Source organism: Haliotis rufescens, unplaced genomic scaffold, assembly GCF_023055435.1.
Source record: "Haliotis rufescens isolate VD_foot unplaced genomic scaffold, xgHalRufe1.0.p SCAF_8, whole genome shotgun sequence".
In the NCBI taxonomy this organism is placed as follows: domain Eukaryota; kingdom Metazoa; phylum Mollusca; class Gastropoda; order Lepetellida; family Haliotidae; genus Haliotis; species Haliotis rufescens.
This window is the reverse complement of record NW_025964372.1, coordinates 4004329-4023751: the sequence shown is the minus strand read 5'-3', so window position 1 is coordinate 4023751 and position 19423 is coordinate 4004329. Positions and strand designations below refer to the sequence as shown.

Here is a 19423-nt window from a genome sequence, read left to right as displayed (position 1 = left end):
GCCAATGCATACTAGTACGTGCCGCTCATCTTCCTTATTAACCTAAGATGCGATCCTTGATTTTTCCACCACAAGGGATAACTATTATAGTGTAAAGGACCTTTTAGTCATGTCAATTCATTTAAGGGGGGCACGGGTGGCCAAGTCGTCTAAGGCGCCGCGATTCGCTGTGCAGAGTTGCGTCCCTTGGGCACGCCAGAAATCTATGATTGTGGGTTCGAATCCCGGTTCGCCATAATTATGTTTCTAGGTTTGTCAGCACCATACCCGTGCTCGTGGGTTTCACCTAAGTGGTAAACGTCTGAGACCTGCATCACTTCGGGCTTTCCTCCCAAATTAAGCTGACACGCCGTGATATACCTGGAATAATGTTAAAAGCGGCGTTAAACTGAACTCACTCACTCCCTCAATTCATTTAATATTGTGCTTTGTAAAAGAAATAGAATTAATTCATAAACTTTGATGTACATAATGTATTATTTTACATATTGGTAGTGCTTATTAATAACTTAGATCGTTAGTGGCTGTACCCTCGAGGGGGGTTGAAGTAGCGTAAAATTATTGTCCCCCTAAGAGGGTATAAAAGTCCCACGTCATTCAAAGTATTTCAATGCATACCAGACCTTTAAACGTAGTATTTTCATCAATTTAACTTTAGGCTTCACTGGTCAATTATCGCCAGTGACTGTAGGGTGATATAACTCCTGCCGGGTTCCATGCAGGAAGCAAAGGTACTGTAAGTCCCCATGGTCCCTAGTATGGTGATCACCCTTCAGTGAATGACGATCTCTAGCCCATTTTGATTTTGGGTTGTTCATTAATACTTACTGCTTTTTAATATATATATAAAAATATGTATCATTAATGTATAACTTCTCGTCACGATACGGCTGAAATACTACCGATGTGACGTTAAATATTAACTCACTCACTTGAAGTTGAAAGTACATATTTCTAACTGATGGTGAGTGAGTGAGTGAGATGGTGAGACAGTATTTCAGTTATATCACGGTGTGTCAGCGTGAAGGGGGAGAAAAGCTGAACTGGTGCAGGTTTCAAACGTTTACCACTTCGGTGAAACCCACGAGTAGGGGTATGGTGCCGCAAACCTACAAACATAATCGGGGTGAACAGGCAATTGAGTGAGTGAGTTGGGGTTAACGCCGCTTTTAACAGTATTCCAGTTATATCACGGCGTGTCAACTTAATGTGGGAGGAAAGCCCGAAGTGGTGCAGGTCTCGGACGTTTTCCACTTCGGTGAAATCCACGAGCATGGGTATGGTGCTGACAAACCTAAAAACATAATCGGAGCCAACCGGGATTCGAACCCACAATCATAGGTTGCCGGCGTGTCCAAGGGACGCAACTCTGCACAGCAAATGGCGGCGCCTTAGACAACTGGGTCACCCGTGCCCCCGAAAGGACAATTGAGCATACAATAATAGGTTTCTGGCGTGCGCATTGCGCCACCTATATTAGTCGCTATAGTTGTGCAATAAACTTGTATGGTGAGGTAAACCACTTTCCACATCACCTCGCCTCACACAGGAACAAATGCTCCAGTCAAGTAAATTGCTCAGTTATACTGATAAGGGTATCGTTATTGATCTACTTGCTACGACGAAAAGGAAATGAGCAACCCTGTGTTGACAGGCAAAAGAAATTTGATAAAGTGTATGGCCCCGCGTTAGGGTTCTGGGGACAGAGACCAAGGTCCCAGAGAAACCCCATTCTACAAGGACAAAATATGACTATCATTTCAATATATCACCAGATCCTCAAAACAAAGCTTAAAAGACTATTTAGCACTATAAATATTTCAGATGAACAAATGGTCAGTTGAAGGTTCATTAGGTGCAGCAAACATTTGCGCCTATTTCAAAGTGCCTAAATTAATCATGCCTACCAATGAAGTGATAATTATGTGTCAACTACCCACTGGCAAAATCGACATTCAACAATAACTCAAGAGTTTGCAACATTGACGCTCCACTGCAATCATATTTACTCTGTTACTAAAAAGTGCTAAGAACAGAAAAATACTACTACTTTATTTGCCCGAAAGGGAACTTAGTATAAATCAATTGATGTGATGCCGGAAGCTATATGGTGACATATGTTCATGAAACAAACACAAAGAGAATTAATAACATAATATTTACACAATGACATAAAAAGAAACACTGACAATGTAGATTAAGCATACAAATAAAATTAATAAATGTGATAAAAATAATAGTTGAATGAATTATAAGCTGTTAGCAATTCTTTGTGTAAAATAGCAATGCTGCATTGAATGAATGCTTTTAATGCTCTGTTCGTTCTGAAACCGGGATCTGAAAGCGGCATCGTGAAGGTAAAAGTTTATATTCATTATAAAGGAAGTGTTCAGAGTCTGTGACAATTTTGACACATAGGTATTCAATTTGCCGCTGGCCAAAAAAAGGAAGACTATCTGAAGGGACTCCAGATATTTTGATGGCAATGTTAATTATTTTAGATAATTTGTTTTTGTTTTAAAGAGAAAGAGAACCTTAACAACTGGGCATGCAGAAACACAGGATGCTTTGACAAAATATTTGTACAACTGAACAAGAGTAAAATTGCTGTCATTAAAAGTCGTTTGCTTACGTGAACTATAGAGACGTTGTTTTGACTTTTTTTGTAAATTCTATTGGTATTTTTCTGTAAAGGTAAATGCATCATCAATAACAGTTCCAATGTTATTTTATTGAGTGACGACTTCTTGGTGGAATTATCTATGAAACACACTGAATTTCAGGCCTTTTAACTCTCAAGTTCAAAATGTGAACGTGGCGACGTCAGTTTTGAGATTTACAAAATTTGTATTATATATACGTGCATTTGTTATTGTTACTGAATTAGATGTAACAACACGTTTTTCACGTTTTGCATGATCTCTTGTGTAAGAGTAAGGGGTACAAACATACTTAATTTGGTAATAGCGAGCTACTTCACACAATCCGATATGTCGTGAAAACGTCGTTTGTTTTTGCGTGTAGGGATACATTTGCTTTGGGTTACAGCCGCTAGAAATTTCGAAGGTGGTATGGGATTGGATCGAGAGCCAGTATGATTATGGGTATAAAGGAGAATAACTTACTCGAAACTCGGAATTAAATAATCTGTGAGATTATATCCCTCGGGATAGATAAACCGTAATTCTCCTAGCTCGTTAGTTATTCACATGTAACAATCACTTTCAATGTTTATTATATTTTATCAAACGCGAAGGCAGTGTACGTTCTGCAAGTAAGGTCAGCATTGATTGAGCAATTCAAATAGAACCTTTAAATAATTCGTGAAGAATTACTATGAAGCTAGGGTTGGCTTGTCATTTAGAGGTACCTGTACCTCAATTGCTTCCGTATCATCTGCAGTGACATTGTAGGATGAGTGATATTTGCTCAGGACGTTCTTCACCAGCCACACTAACATCAGGAAACTGAGGAACAACAGAACACTCTCAATGGTCAGGATATAATTGTACCAGAGAGGACTGGATACTTCCATCAGATGACCGATGATCTGAGGGTTGACCATTCCGCCAAGACCTACAGCTATGAAGATCACGGACATGATTTTTCCTGAGAGTTGCACAAAGTCCTTCTCGATCCATGTTAGCATCGCAGGAAAACTGATTGATATTGAAAATCCCACAGCACAAGCTGTAATCCATATGAATACTGTTGACAGGTACATTCCGGCGAATATCATGCCAACCTGAGCTAGGATTAAAAAGAAAAAGAATAGACCACATATCTTTACGTGAGATACATAGGTGATGAAGAAGATGGCAGCTAGACGACCAAAGGCGTATGATGCCCAAAACGCCGATGTGATTCTTGCTCCAGTGACCTTTGTCCACTTGAACTGCTTGACCACATATGATGCCAGGAAGGACACCGACGAGTCTTCAACCTCATCCAGGAAGAAGTAAAATATACCCAGAAGGCCAAGTGTCAGAGCGAGTAGTTTCCGGGACAACCTTTTACCTTGTCTCTTCCCATCTAATGCTTTTGTAATGTCCTTATGTTTATCCTGTCTTGCAAATAAAAACACAATAAAGAACGGTAGTGACGACAGGATCGTTAGAATCCCAGTCATCAAAAAAGGCCAAATGATTCTTGTCTTAGGCTGATGATTCGATGATATATTTGATGCATTTACGAAATCCTGCACTAAATATGTTCTGTTTTCAGTCCCCATGACAGGAGATTGTGTTATGTTATAACCTCCATTTTTTCTGACGGCTAAAAACGGTTCAAGGACAAAAGGGGAGATAATTCCCCCTAACGACCATAGGAAATGTAAAGCCTGCATATAAGGTTTGCTCTCCACTCCCCACACTCGGACAAGTTCCACATTGCAACCTGAAAACATAAGTTCATACAATTGAATACACGTATTTTATCTGCATTTTAATAAAAACACATTAAGCTGTCAAAAAGAAGGAATGTGGTCACTGCCAATTTTCACATGCATGTAAAATAACATAATTTTCAAATATATCCAGTTCAACGTTAGATTTATTAATGATTACATTATGTTTCTTTATCGTTTGTTGTTTATTAGTTGATTGAGATTATTTTGGGGTACGATGCCTCGCAATCAACCAAGTCAAAGAAAATGAGCAAAAGAAACTCCAAACTCCAAAAGGAGCCAAACACAAACAATCCTAGAAATGCAACAGACATGGGTGCCGCTGAAATTCTTGCCTAAGTTCGCTAAATTTCGTGTAAAATTACTTTTTCAAATTGGGAATGAAGGTGCAGCGTGATCATAGGATGCATATGAGTGAAACTCAAACTATTCGTCAATGCACAAGGAGTTCAGAAATGTTAACAAAGACGCACATGGTAGCCTCGTGGCTAATGCGTTTGCCCGTTACGCTAAAACCCCATCTTCAATCCCAGACATAGGCAGAATGTGTAACGACACGACCTAGCACCGCACATGTACATACCGTCATTCGGTATATACATGGCACCGTACACCGAATGACATAACCTGACGTCAAACGAAGTCTACAAGCCGTCGTGTGCAGGTGTGTCTTGTATTTGCAGATGCGTCCAATGCGGGACACACGCGGCATTGATTGTGATCATGTTCATTCCATCCATAGAGACCTGTCATGTTGTGTTACAGTGACTGCAAACTGACAACGTCATTTCTGTCTTTGTGTGTCCTGTATTTTCGCTGTCTGTGCATTATAACTCTTGCATTGCTTTCTATTTCATTTCATGATTACAAACACTATTTCTTGGCCCACTATTAAGAAAATGCAAGTATGCTTCAAGAGTGCAACCTATTCAGCACAAATGAAATCGGAAAGTTGAGGAAGTTCTAAAACATGTGCGCTCTAATAATGAGGACATTCAAATCCCACCCAACTAATAAATACCCTACGCTTTCTCCTCCTTATATCTGCGTCCTCTGAAAACTATATCTGTATGTGAGTACATATTATGTATGTACGTCTACGTATAAATTAGGTGCGGTCGGGTAGCCTAGTGGTTAAAGCGTTCGCTCGTCACGCCGAAGACCCGGGTTCGATTCCCGACATGGGTACAATGTGTGAAGTCCATTCCTGGTGTCCCCCGTCACGATGTTGCTGGAATATTGCTAAAAGCAGCGTAAAGCAATACTCACTCACAACGTATAAATTAACACTATGTATATATTTATGCCATCAATAGATACTGCTGGGAGTGAAAAATATATACTTTGAATTGACAAAGAAATTCAAACGTTACTAGGTTGAAAACTGTCGCCTGTTGTGAGATAATCATTGATACGATGTATGTGACATGGCTTATGGTACCCGTTTCAAACCATCGAATAATTATTTCTTTTGTTTTTTTGTCTTAGCCACCATCTTTTGCCCGGCAGTTTATATCTCATGCAGCTGAAAAGGTTTTGTGAATAAAGTTCCATTCTGTTCTAAATAGGAGGCAAAACACAAACCTGTTTTAAATATGCCAAGGAAGAACTCATGTGCTACAAACACGGCAATCATAAGCCAGTAGGGCGTACACAGTGGTATGACAGCGACAGTCAGTCCATGCCCGGCCATCGAGATGAACAACGACAGGTATTTATTACACCGGTCATAGATGGCTCCACCAGCAACGGCTCCAACCAGAGCGCCAGTAGCAGCAGCAGTGAAGAAGGCGGAGCCTTGAGACAAGTCCGTCCCCGTGATGAGCTGTAGGTCCAGCAGTGATGGCCCTCTCTGGCCATTTATCCAACCCTGAAATCAGAAGAGGTTTTAGACAGTGAACGAAATGCATCCTCAATTTTGCCATCGTTCTATAGGCTGATAGGAAGGTGTTAATGTAATGTGAAAAGCTGTAGGTCCAACAGTGAAGGCCCTCTCTGGCCATTTATCCAACCCTGAAATCAGAAGAGGTTTTAGACAGTGAACGAAATGCATCCTCAATTTTGCCATCGTTCTATAGGCTGATAGGAAGGTGTTAATGTAATGTGAAAAGCTGTAGGTCCAACAGTGAAGGCCCTCTCTGGCCATTTATCCAACCCTGAAATCAGAAGAGGTTTTAGACAGTGAACTAAATGCATCCTCAATTTTGCCATCATTCTCTAGGCTGATAGGAAGCTACTGATGTAATGCGATGAGCTGTAGGTAAAACAGTTAAGGCCCTCTCTGGCCATTTATCCAACCCTGAAATCAGAAGAGTTTTTAGAAACTGAACGAAATGAATTCTCATAAAATTAATTTTGCTATCGTTCTCTAAGCTGATAGGAAGGTGCTGATGTAATGTGAAAAGCTGTAGGTCCAACAGTGATGACCCCCTTTGACCTATGGTCACTCCGCGGAGAGATTCCAGACTGTGAAGAATGAAACGCATCCTTTTCCAAAACGAATTCTCGTCTGGTAAGATGAGGTTGGCATTCAAGATTATTTCAGCAACGTGCATGGCTGCTTGTACTGGTCCGGACTTCTGTCAGATTTATAGTGCCAGCCCACTAAGATACCATATCTCGTGGAGATACCACTCAGACACATTATACTAACTCCCAGCCAACCAGTCCTTTTCTTATCTTCTAACGTATTTTGCTATGACGCCGTCAGGGGATAGAACCACCGACCTTCCGCTCCCCAGGGCATACGCTCTGTCCACCAGACCACGGAGGTGGTACACGTCATATAGACTAATATGGCAAATGTCTTAACATAAACGCTCTCACTGAGACGGTATTGCGAAGTACAACAAAGATGAGACGAGAAATGGCAGGACAGATTGTCTATACAGGGCAACATGATTATCAATCACTGGATTGTCTGGTCCAGACTCGATCATATACAGACTGCCGTCATATAGCTGGAATCCTGCATTAAACATCAAACTAACATGGCAAGGTATTATTAAGACATGAGAATAGTGTTATTTAAAAAAAAAAAAAAAAATTATTGCGTAGAATTGAATTGTAAGGTAATTTCTGATGATTGGTTGTGGCAGAAATTATGACGAGCTGGCAGTGGTATGCGACAGCCGGGGTGCGGAGAGTTACCCATCTATTAGGGCAAGTTTCAGGGACTGACTACATGTTTCGAGATGCTTCCCTTGGTTACAGTTTCTAGAAAGCTGGTCGTGCCTGTATAAGAGAGAGACGAGGGCGATTCAAAGTCTTCTACGATCTGAATTGCGACGTAACTATGCCCAGTGTTGACGGAATACCTGTCTCTTGTCGACTGTTCTGCCTGCTTCCAACACTGGTTCCTGGATTCAAGAACGGAGCAGGTTCACAACTCAAGACTGTGACAAATTCAGTGCAGTGACTTGTGTAATAGGGCCTATTATTGTTGGTGCTGCCACATATTTGACCCATTGTACTGCCTTTATGATTGTAAACCTAATCCTGTGCGTAACAAAACCTCCAACAACTGCATACCACATACATGACTTTGCCTCCAGCTAACATTATAAGGAACATATAAGTGAATAGTTGAGCAGATAACAGATGACATAAGCACTGAAACTCGCAAGGTCGGTAACCTGGGGCTAACTACATGGAAAAGGAAATAAAACGTTAGTCGCTGAAGACACAGGATGGGTGCAAAATTTCCATTCAAATGTCTATTTTTCTATCAACTTATGAGTTTTGACTATTTTCACAGCAAATGTTCACGGTTGCTGTCATTCTAAGTCTAACTCCTTTATGAAATTCTCTTAGATATTCTTGAAAGCCAAGAAAGAGACATATTGCTTTCAAAATCGCCTCAGTTTAAAAAAGTGGTCACCGTAGTCATGCAATTTCCATAATTATCCAACCTACATATGTACCTATACCACGGTCATGAGACATTCATAAGTTATTTTACCCACATATATCATAGTCTATACACGTACATGTTAATTTATGGGCCATTTGTTTCAATTAACGTACTGGGACGCTAGATTTACTGATCACATCGGCCCAACTTCAATCTTCACCTTCACCTTCAGTAAAATAACATATAGTCAAAGGTTAATGTTAAAATAGATCCTGTGAACCACCCGCGTTGAGGATAAAATCAAAACATTGGTACCCTACACCATTCTATAAAATGTCCTGTTCATAACTGGAAGGGGTGAGAAAACATGTACAAGATGATATGAAAGAATTCGGTACTGACAACATAATATCTGTACGATATACATATACATACATACATACATACATACATACATACATAATATTATATATATATATATAAGAATTCATAATGCGTGCCTGATGTGACGTTACACATATGGCCTGAAGAAAGCGCTCGCCTACAAAAAGGATTACTTTAAAAGTCTTTTTATATACCTGAGATTTTAAGTCATGGTTTGCCATAAAAAGAGCTTGAGATCGTGTTTCAGTTTCCAGAAGGCTGGCGGTACCTATATAATTAGCGTGAGGCGAGGGAGCTTCGAGGCCTTCGACGACCGTCTTATCTACATCGACTTATTGCATGCTACCAAATCTCTGTTTCCTGAACTTAAGAACAGAGCACTCGCCTCATTCAAGATATTCGACTTGAATTCGACAAAGGCAAAACGAATTGGGTCTCCAATATCAGATATTTATCATTTTCATGTGGCGCAAGATGTAGGGGATACAAATTTGTTCTTATACTCCTTTAAAAAAAAAGGTTACAGGATATGTATAGTCAAAACTGGCACGATAGTATATCTTCTTCTTGTTTCCTTAGCCATTACAAGGATATCAAATCTGCTATAGAACCAGAGAAGATATGATAAATCGCTTGTTAGGGCATTATGTAAATTCAGAGTGTCATTACACAATTTCAGTGTAAATTTTAGACGTAGATGTGAAAAAAGGGACGGTGAAATGGGTATCTGTAAAAACTGCCAATTAGGATAAATTGAGGTTAAATTTCATGTTTTATTAGTATGTGATAAGTATGAACATCTTAGAGAAAAGTATATTCCAATGTATAACAATAGGCATAAAAACAAGATGTTAATGATCAGTCTTATAAAATCCAAGAACTCTGCTGTTATACGTTCATTAGCCATATTGTTAAAGCATATATTCTGTCAGATACTTTTTATAGATCATGTATGTCACCTGTACAATGGGCCATGTGGCCTAAAATACCGAATAAAATATCTATCTATCTATCTATCTATCCATCTATCTATCTATCTAATTAAATGAGATTATTAAGGTTAGTCTATATACTATATGATGTTCATTGCAACGGTAATGAATGCAAATGGTTTTGGTTTTGTTTATAGAAATTGTTGTTTGTGTCAAACATAGTCATGCACCAAACTTTCATGCAACACAAATTTAGTTTTATTTTAGTTATATCTTTTAAAATAAAATAAATGTGACAGGGCACTATGTTTTTAGTGTTTATTAGTAGAACTTCCAAGATTCAATATATTTTCAGATTTTCCTGACAGAATATTCTGAAGTGAGGGTTTCTGCAGAAAACTGCTCGTGTGCCATTGGACAGAGCCAGTGTTGTGGACATCATTATAACTACATGTAAGAGCATGGTGTGATATAATATAAGAGCATTGTGCGATATAATATAAGAGCATTGTGCGATATAATATTTGCAGCTTCAAACGATTTGATAATTTCTTCTTTGAGATGTTACAGGATATTCTTCATGAGTTGGCCTTGGAAACCAGATGCTAGACAAACAACTGTCCACAGCTTATTGATGGTGCCAAGGTCTGCAGTTGAACATTGCAGAGTCAAATATCGTTCTAGTAATCGAGCTGGTCACATGGGCAGATATCCTAGCACAGTCTCATTTCGAAATATGACCTCGGGGTCACGTATAAATATTATGGGACTACGGGACCAGTCGCCCTAATACTAACATTCACAGCCGAGACTTCTTTACGGTTACGGAAAGGAGAGAGATTGCATCAACCAATGACTGTTGTTGGTCAACAATGGTGTCTGGATTACTTACATATGGACGGGTATTCACACGTTTATCTCAAACAATATGGACAACAATGTGTTGCGATACGAGTCTCTGTACACGTTGTACCTTATATACACAATGGTTTTTTGCAAACACCAAATATGTGTCCTTGTACACCTGTGTCTTTTTTCTTTCTTTTTTTCTTTCTTTTTTTTACTTTTTTTTTTTTTTTTTTTAAAACGTCCCGTAAATATTCCGGGGTAGAATAGGGCTTCAGCAACCCATGCTTGCTGTAAAAAGTGACTATGCTTTTCGTAAAAGGCGACTAACGGGATCGGGTGGTCAGGCTCGCTGACTTGGTTGATACATGTCATCGATCCCAATTACATGGATCGATGCTCATGATGTCAATCACTGGATTGTCTGGTTTAGACTCGATTATTAACAGACCACCGTCATATAGCTGTAATATTGCCGAGTGCGGCGTTAAAAAACAAACCAACTGTTTTTTTACACACTCGGCATTATAACAGTTGTATGACGTCACTCTAGTAATAATCGACTCAGACAAAAACAATCCATTGATTAATGTCACGTTGACACACACTCATTATATTCATAAAATGGCATTTTCACTGTCACCAGGTTGTGCAGGAAACGGTGTGTGCCTCGTATATAATCCGTCTTCAACCACACAGAAAACATACCAGCAGAGACCGTGTGATTTGTGTCATGGCCTCTGATACAAGCTACTGAACTGTACAACTGTATTCACTGAGCGGATATACCGAGACGCTGCCTGACTGATAACGTCGTGTTGAATGCCTTCTGTATCTAGGCACACTCACACCGCTTGACAAAGTCAAGTATGGCATTCTAGAAGGGACATGTTGGTATTGTCGCGTTGTCGCCCTTACTGAACAAAGTCAAAAGTGACAAAATTAAACAAAGCATGACAAATGTGAGAACAATTGACCAATTGTCGCGTTTTGAAAATTAATTTAGGTTTGTACCTGGGGCGAGAATGCGAGAATGCGAAAATCGCTCTTCTCGGCTTCTATTGTCGACTGTGTCACAGATGTGTGATTGATGGCAGATATAAAGCCTTCTGTACCGTTAGTTTACCAACATGTCCTTGACATACTATCAGTTGTAGCAGTATCACGAGGGATTCATGTCGTTTTATGAGTCCCGCGTAAGATTTTATACCACGAGCCGGAGGATTTTTGATCGGGAGAATAACAAAAAACAACACGCTTTTCCCGAGTCATTGAAAGTCACGTGGCACCATACAAGTTAACCTCATTTCATTCGAACAGCTGTTTTCTATCATTAATTTGTTTTAATTCTTTTACAAATGCAGTCTTTAAGATACATTCTTTGACGCAGAATAACGCGGGGTACATTATAAGTTGTAGCAGGATCACGAGGGTACGTGGGGTTGTATGTGTCCCGCGTTAGGTTTTATACCAGGTTTTCATCTGGCGGGTGGTTTTAAACCAAACGCGGGACACATAAAACCCCATGTAACCCGAGTGACTGACTGATATAGAAGATTTAACGTGCGCTTTCCGACTGTAGCGTATTTCGCACACGGGCCTGGCCAGACCATTTAGTGTATTCCGAAAAGGGTGAAAGTGGTGTGTGCAACCCAAGAGGGGGCTTTTAGGGGTTGCTTAATTATATTGAATTTTTGGAATTTTTAAATTTGGAATAAATGCCGAGGTGGGAGGAGGAGGGAACTAAGGTAGCCGGGTGAGGTGGGTGTTTGTATGTTTATTGGATTTTGGATTGGTAGATTAATTAGATTTTAGATGCGCTTAATTATGTCTGTTTTGATTAGGAATACGCCTAGGGCCTTGAAGTTTTCTAGTTTATTTTGAGGGTTTAGTATTTCATCTAGAGTAGGAACCTTATTTAGATTGAGGGTGGTTTGTAGTGTGGTTCTGTGTGTTTGGTAGTGGGTGCAGTGAATGAGTGCGTGTTCTGTGGTTTCGGGTTGTTTGCAGTGGGGGCAGTTGCCTGCGGTGTGCCTTTTAAGATTTTTTAGGTGGTTATTTAGGTTAGTGTGTCCTGTTTGGAGTTTTGTAATTAATCTGTCAATTTTGTTTGAGGGGTTTAGGATTTTAGGTTTGGCTAGTGGTTTTCTGAGCACTTTTTTGATTTGGCTATTTGAGTTTTGATATTGATTATGCCATTTTTTGGTTATTTTTTGTTTGTTTACACTTTTAATTTCTGATTTTGAGATGGGTAGGTTTAGGCTTATTTCTGGTATTTTGAGAGATAGTTTAGCTGCTTTATCGGCGCTTTCGTTGCCGTAAATTCCTACGTGGGCGGGGATCCACAAGAAGGTTATTTGTTTGCCTGCTTTTGTTAGGTCGTTGGAGCTTTTAAGTATTTGGTTTATTAATTTAGGTCGTTTTTTGGTATTTTTGTTTTGGAGGGCTTGTAGTCCACTAAGGAAGTCGGTGAGAATTAGGATTTTATTGTTGTTTTTAGATTGGTTGTTATGCAGGGCTGAGGCCATGCCCATAAGTTCGGCCGTGAATATAGATTGGTTGTTGGGGAGTCGGTAAGATTGTGTGGATATAACTGGTTGTGTGGCAGTAACCCGAGTGATACGGCTACAACTTATATTATTCCGGCGTAAGATTCATGTGACCACATGCCAGTTTACAGCTGACATATTTCTTAAATCTAAAGTGAATTATTCTTGCATTAAATAAATTCAAAGTTGATTCTGTGCAGTGAACGGTTCTTATACTTACTAATGACAAGTAAAACAAGTGCAGTGAATGGTTCTTACACTTACTAATGACAAGTAAAACATATGCAGTGAATGGTTCTTACACTTACTAATGACAAGTAAAACATATGCAGTGAATAGTTCTTACACTTACTAATGACAAGTAAAACAAGTGCAGTGAATGGTTCTTACACTTACTAATGACAAGTAAAACAAGTGCAGTGAATTGTTCTTACACTTACTAATGACAAGTAAATCATATGCAGTGAACAGTTCTTACACTTACTAATGACAAGTAAAACATATGCAGTGAATGGTTCTTACACTTACTAATGACAAGTAAAACAGGTGCAGTGAACGGTTCTTACACTTACTAATGACAAGTAAAACATATGCAGTGAATAGTTCTTACACTTACTAATGACAAGTAAAACAAGTGCAGTGAATTGTTCTTACACTTACTAATGACAAGTAAATCATATGCAGTGAACAGTTCTTACACTTACTAATGACAAGTAAAACATATGCAGTGAATGGTTCTTACACTTACTAATGACAAGTAAAACAGGTGCAGTGAACGGTTCTTACACTTACTAATGGCAAGTAAATCATATGCAGTGAATGTATCTTACACTTACTAATGACAAGTAAATCATATGCAGTGAATTGTTCTTACACTTACTAATGACAAGTAAAACAAGTGCAGTGAATTGTTCTTACACTTACTAATGACAAGTAAATCATATGCAGTGAATAGTTCTTACACTTACTAATGACAAGTAAATCATATGCAGTGAATAGTTCTTACACTTACTAATGACAAGTAAAACATATGCAGTGAATGGTTCTTACACTTACTGATGACAAGTTGAAACAAGTCATGTCAGTTAAAGGGGTGCTACGTTTCAACAAATAGGCAGTCCAAGCAAATTTGATTGAAGACGTTGACACAATTCTTTAATCGTGCACGAAGTCACAGTCAATGATGTCTATCAATCTAATAGTTAAGTTCTTTGCTTCATGTGATACTGCTACAACTTATATTATTTAGTTGTAAGATTTATGTCCGGGTTCGGTAGCCGTTACTTCCTCATGGGTGGATGGGTTAACATTAGTTGGCTTGCGGAACGTACTTCCCGTCATAAGCCCTTAACAGGACACTGATAACGAAAACAAGATAAATTTAATTGTTCGCCTGAGTAGATACCTCTAGTCATGGCAAGGGAAGCATGAATATATACGTTCATGAGGGGAGACTGGTCATTAGGGGAGACTGGGGAGACTGGTCATTAGGGAGACTGGGGAGACTGGTCATTAGGGGAGACTGGGGAGACTGGTCATTAGGGGAGACTGGTCATTAGGGGAGACTGGGGAGACTGGTCATTAGGGGAGACTGGTCATAAGGGGAGACTGATCATTAGGGGAGACTGGTCAATAGGGGAGACTGGGGAGACTGGTCATTAGGGGAGACTGGGGAGACTGGTCATTAGGGGAGACTGATCATTAGGGGAGACTTGTCAGTAGGGGTGACGGGGAGACTGGTCAGTAGGGGAGACTGGGGAGACTGGTCATTAGGGGAGACTGGGGAGACTGGTCATTAGGGGGGACTGGAGAGACTGGCCATTAGGGGAGACTGGAGAGACTGGTCATTAGGGGAGACTGGTCATTAGGGGAGATTGATCATAGGGGAGACTGGTCAGTAGGGGAGACTGGGGAGACTGGTCAGTAGGGGAGACTAGTCATTAGGGGAGACTGGTCAGTAGGGGAGACTGGGGAGACTGGTCAGTAGGGGAGACTCGGGAGACTGATCATTAGGGGAGACTGATCATTAGGGGAGACTGGGGAGACTGGTCTTTAGGGGAGACTGGTCATTAGGGGAGGCTGGGGTGACTGGTCATTAGGGGAGACTGGAGAGACTGGTCATTAGGCGAGACTGGGGAGACTGGTCATTAGGGGAGACTGGGGAGACTGGTCATTAGAGGCCGGAGAGATCTGGAGGGGGTAAGGAAAAATTACAGTTCTATTTGTTCATTTGAACACGTTTACTGTTTATTTATTTAGGGCGAGGGGGTCATGTTAATATGTAACTTGTATTCAGGGAGAGGAAAAACAAACCTCAATCTGAAAGTTTTTAGTATGGGTGGTGAACAAGGCATGACATATGTACACATGTGAACAATATGATTGATATAACTTGAACACAAGGATCTGTAACCAGAAAATAAACTATTGTTGTACTCTCAAGTTCTGTTTTCATCCGAATGATGAATTTGTAATATTGCAATAGCGATCCCTTAACGCGAGTGTTATCGTAGGCCATTGTCAATGTATTGAGGAGTTTTCAAACTATTGTACAGTTTACACAAATGTTGCCAAAACAATGGGAAATGATAATTATTGAGTCTAAGTAATGTAAATTATTGGCGATCTATAAACATGACATGATAAACAGGACAATCTGAGAGATTTCAAAGTACTAAAATCATTATCAGTTATGAACAACACTGAGATCGACAAAATGATACGGTGCGTGTAAGGAAGCCATATTGAAACAGATCGTCCATAACTTTACATGTAGGTGTATATACCAGGACTATGTTGGTACAATAGCTGATGAATATTGTCCCTCCGTGGTATAGGTACATATATAGGTATGATCACTATGGAAATTGCACGACTACTTTGACCTATCGTAAATGTTCCTTGTATTGTTAGTAAGGTGCTTCAATCTGATAATCGGGAGCACTTTTAGTTGACGCACTTTTGCCATACGTAGAGTGAGTAAGAATGTAAGCGAATGAGCAATATTCTAGCCCTATGACGGCGACCTGTAAATAATCAAGTCTGGACCAAATAATCCAGTGATTGACATCATGAGCATCGATCTACGCAATTGGGATACAATGACATGCATCAACCAAGTCAGTGACCACACGATCCCGTTCGTCGCCTCTTACGACAAGCGTCGTCGCCTTTAAGGCATGCATTGATTACAAAAGACCTATTCTGACCCGGATCTTCACAGGTGGCCTGTATAACTTCGACATTGGTGTCTGCAATACATTAACTATATACTAGACCGAGGTTGTGGCTCATATAAGTGGAATATATTATCTTGAGGGCATCAGGTAAAGCAGTACATTAATAAAATATAAAAAATACATATTATCCTGATATTTAGAACCATGTCTTTCATTAATATGTTATGTCATAGGGTTATGCCAAAGGTATTTGGTAAAAAAGCTAACACGTATCTGAACTTGCTTAAATTGATCCCAGCGATTACATTTGTAATATATGCTTTAACTTCACGGAGATTATCGATTGGGAAACACATATAGTACATATATTTAGTCATGGAATCTTTATCATTCAACGAAACTACCACATTACCCATATGTCGTTTCACGAGCAAGTACCTTGAGTTTAACAAACATGTACAGTCACAACTCTTATCAACTGTTCCCGATCGAATATCGATTCCCAGTCGTCCATGTGGCCACGCAAGTCCCAGTTAGTTTCCTCGTTTAAACATATTAAGATTGTACATGTCCTGTCTCTGAATGGCCATGACACACAGCCAAGGTCCTAGTTAGTTTCCTCGTTTAAACATACGGAGATTGTACATGTCCTGTCTCTGAATGGCCATGAGACACTGTCAAGGTCCTAGTTAGTTTCCTCGTTTAAACATACGGAGATTGTACATGTCCTGTCTCTGAATGGCCATGAGACACTGTCAAGGTCCTAGTTAGTTTCCTCGTTTAAACATACGGAGATTGTACATGTCCTGTCTCTGAATGGCCATGAGACACAGTCAAGGTCCTAGTTAGTTTCCTCGTTTAAACATACGGAGATTGTACATGTCCTGTCTCTGAATGGCCATGACACACAGTCAAGGTCCTAGTTAGTTTCCTCGTTTAAACATACGGAGATTGTACATATCCTGTCTCTGAATGGCCTTGAGACACAGTCAAGGTCCTAGTTAGTTTCCTCGTTTAAACATACGGAGATTGTACATGTCCTGTCTCTGAATGGCCTTGAGACACAGTCAAGGTCCTAGTTAGTCTTCTCGTTTAAACATACGGAGATTGTACATGTCCTGTCTCTGAATGGCCTTGAGACACAGTCAAGGTCCTAGTTAGTTTCCTCGTTTAAACATACGGAGATTGTACATGTCCTGTCTCTGAATGGCCTTGAGACACAGTCAAGGTCCTAGTTAGTCTTCTCGTTTAAACATACGGAGATTGTACATGTCCTGTCTCTGAATGGCCTTGAGACACAGTCAAGGTCCTAGTTAGTTTCCTCGTTTAAACATACGGAGATTGTACATGTCCTGTCTCTGAATGGCCTTGAGACACAGTCAAGGTCCTAGTTAGTCTTCTCGTTTAAACATACGGAGATTGTACATGTCCTGTCTCTGAATGGCCTTGAGACACAGCCAAGGTCCCAGTTAGTTTCCTCATTTAAACATACGGAGATTGTACATGTCCTGTCTCTGAATGGCCTTGAGACACAGCCAAGGTCCTAGTTAGTTTCCTCATTTAAACATATTGAGATTGTACATGTCCTGTCTCTGAATGGCCTTGAGACACAGCCAAGGTCCTAGTTAGTTTCCTCATTTAAACATACGGAGATTGTACATGTCCTGTCTCTGAATGGCCTTGAGACACAGCCAAGGTCCCAGTTAGTTTCCTCGTTTAAACATACGGAGATTGTACATGTCCTGTCTCTGAATGGCCTTGAGACACAGCCAAGGTCCTAGTTAGTTTCCTCGTTTAAACATACGGAGATTGTACATATCCTGTCTCTGAATGGCCTTGAGACACAGCCAAGGTCCTAGTTAGTTTCCTCGTTTAAACATACGGAGATTGTACATATCCTGTCTCTGAATGGCCTTGAGACACAGTCAAGGTCCTAGTTAGTCTTCTCGTTTAAACATACGGAGATTGTACATATCCTGTCTCTGAATGGCCTTGAGACACAGTCAAGGTCCTAGTTAGTCTTCTCGTTTAAACATATTGAGATTGTACATATCCTGTCTCTTAATGGTCTTGAGACACAGTCAAGGCCCCAGTTAGTTTCCTCGTTTAAACATACGGAGATTGTACATATCCTGTCTCTGAATGGCCTTGAGACACAGCCAAGGTCCTAGTTAGTTTCCTCGTTTAAACATACGGAGATTGTGCATATCTTGTCTCTGAATGGCCTTGAGACACAGTCAAGGTCCTAGTTAGTTTCCTGGTTTAAACATACGGAGAATGTACATATCCTGTCTCTGAATGGCCATGAGACACAGTCAAGGTCCTAATAAAGGTATCAAGTTTTATGTAATGTTGATGATTTGGAAAAGATAAAATTACCTCAGTAGACTACGTTTATAACGAACACGCTTATAACGAACTGACGGATATAGCGAACTTATTTTTAGTCCCGACCATTTGATGTATATATGCTGTATACATGCTTATAACGAACTACGGTTTTTACGAACTAAACTTAGTGGTCCCTTTGAGTTCGTTATAACCGTAGTTTACTGTAATTAGGATACACGATTATCTTGTCATACTGGCAAATATGTTGCCTACAGTGTACATCAGATTTAGGTGGCACGTCCTCCTAACACAAGCCAGCTGTGACCAGTTCAGTGCAAGCCGTGTACGGGAAACCGATATCATGTTATCAACAAGGTTTGAAGATTTCAAATTGTGCGTTTGTGTAATTTGAACTCGTGTGCAACAGCTTCAATTGACTTACCGACATAAAGTTGGCGAACAAAAGGCATGCCGTGTATAGAAACTTCTTCCTGTAAAGTGTGGACTTCAGTTTGTTTGTCCATCGTCGGCTTTGGTCTGACTCTTGCGATGAACGCGATCCAACAGCTACACTTGTCTCCATGTCTCCTCGTCAACTATTACCTCGCAATTTTAAGAACACGTGTAGCAACAACGCGGGAAATGACACACATTTATACTTCAATGGGGCTCCAGATGTGGGAGTTATTGATTGTTTAGAATATGCATTAAACATGTGGTAGTTCGGAATTTCGTGCGAGGCATATACCTGTTCATCGTTTATTAAATATGTGATAGGAATATTTATTATACTATTTGCATTGAATGAATTAACGATGGTAAAGTAAAATGCTGTGAATATATTACCGGTGGTAAATGTTGTATAAATAAAGTGAATGTATTATTGGTGGTAAATGTTGTAAAAATGAAGTGGGTGTATTACCGGTGGTAAATGTTGTATAAAT

The 19423-nt window shown here is 40.0% G+C and overlaps 1 protein-coding gene across 1 annotated transcript; it reads right to left on the bottom strand.

Moving 5' to 3' along the window:
* Positions 1 to 3074: 3074 nt before the first annotated feature.
* On the bottom strand, positions 3075 to 19113 carry LOC124112324 (sodium-dependent glucose transporter 1A-like). Its single transcript, XM_048389394.1, has 3 exons — positions 18922 to 19113; positions 5990 to 6275; positions 3075 to 4395 (listed from the first exon to the last, which is right to left on the bottom strand). Exons 1-3 carry the CDS (start codon positions 19060 to 19062, stop codon positions 3335 to 3337), a joined length of 1488 nt encoding a protein of 495 aa, XP_048245351.1. The 5' UTR covers positions 19063 to 19113; the 3' UTR covers positions 3075 to 3334.
* Positions 19114 to 19423: the final 310 nt, after the last annotated feature.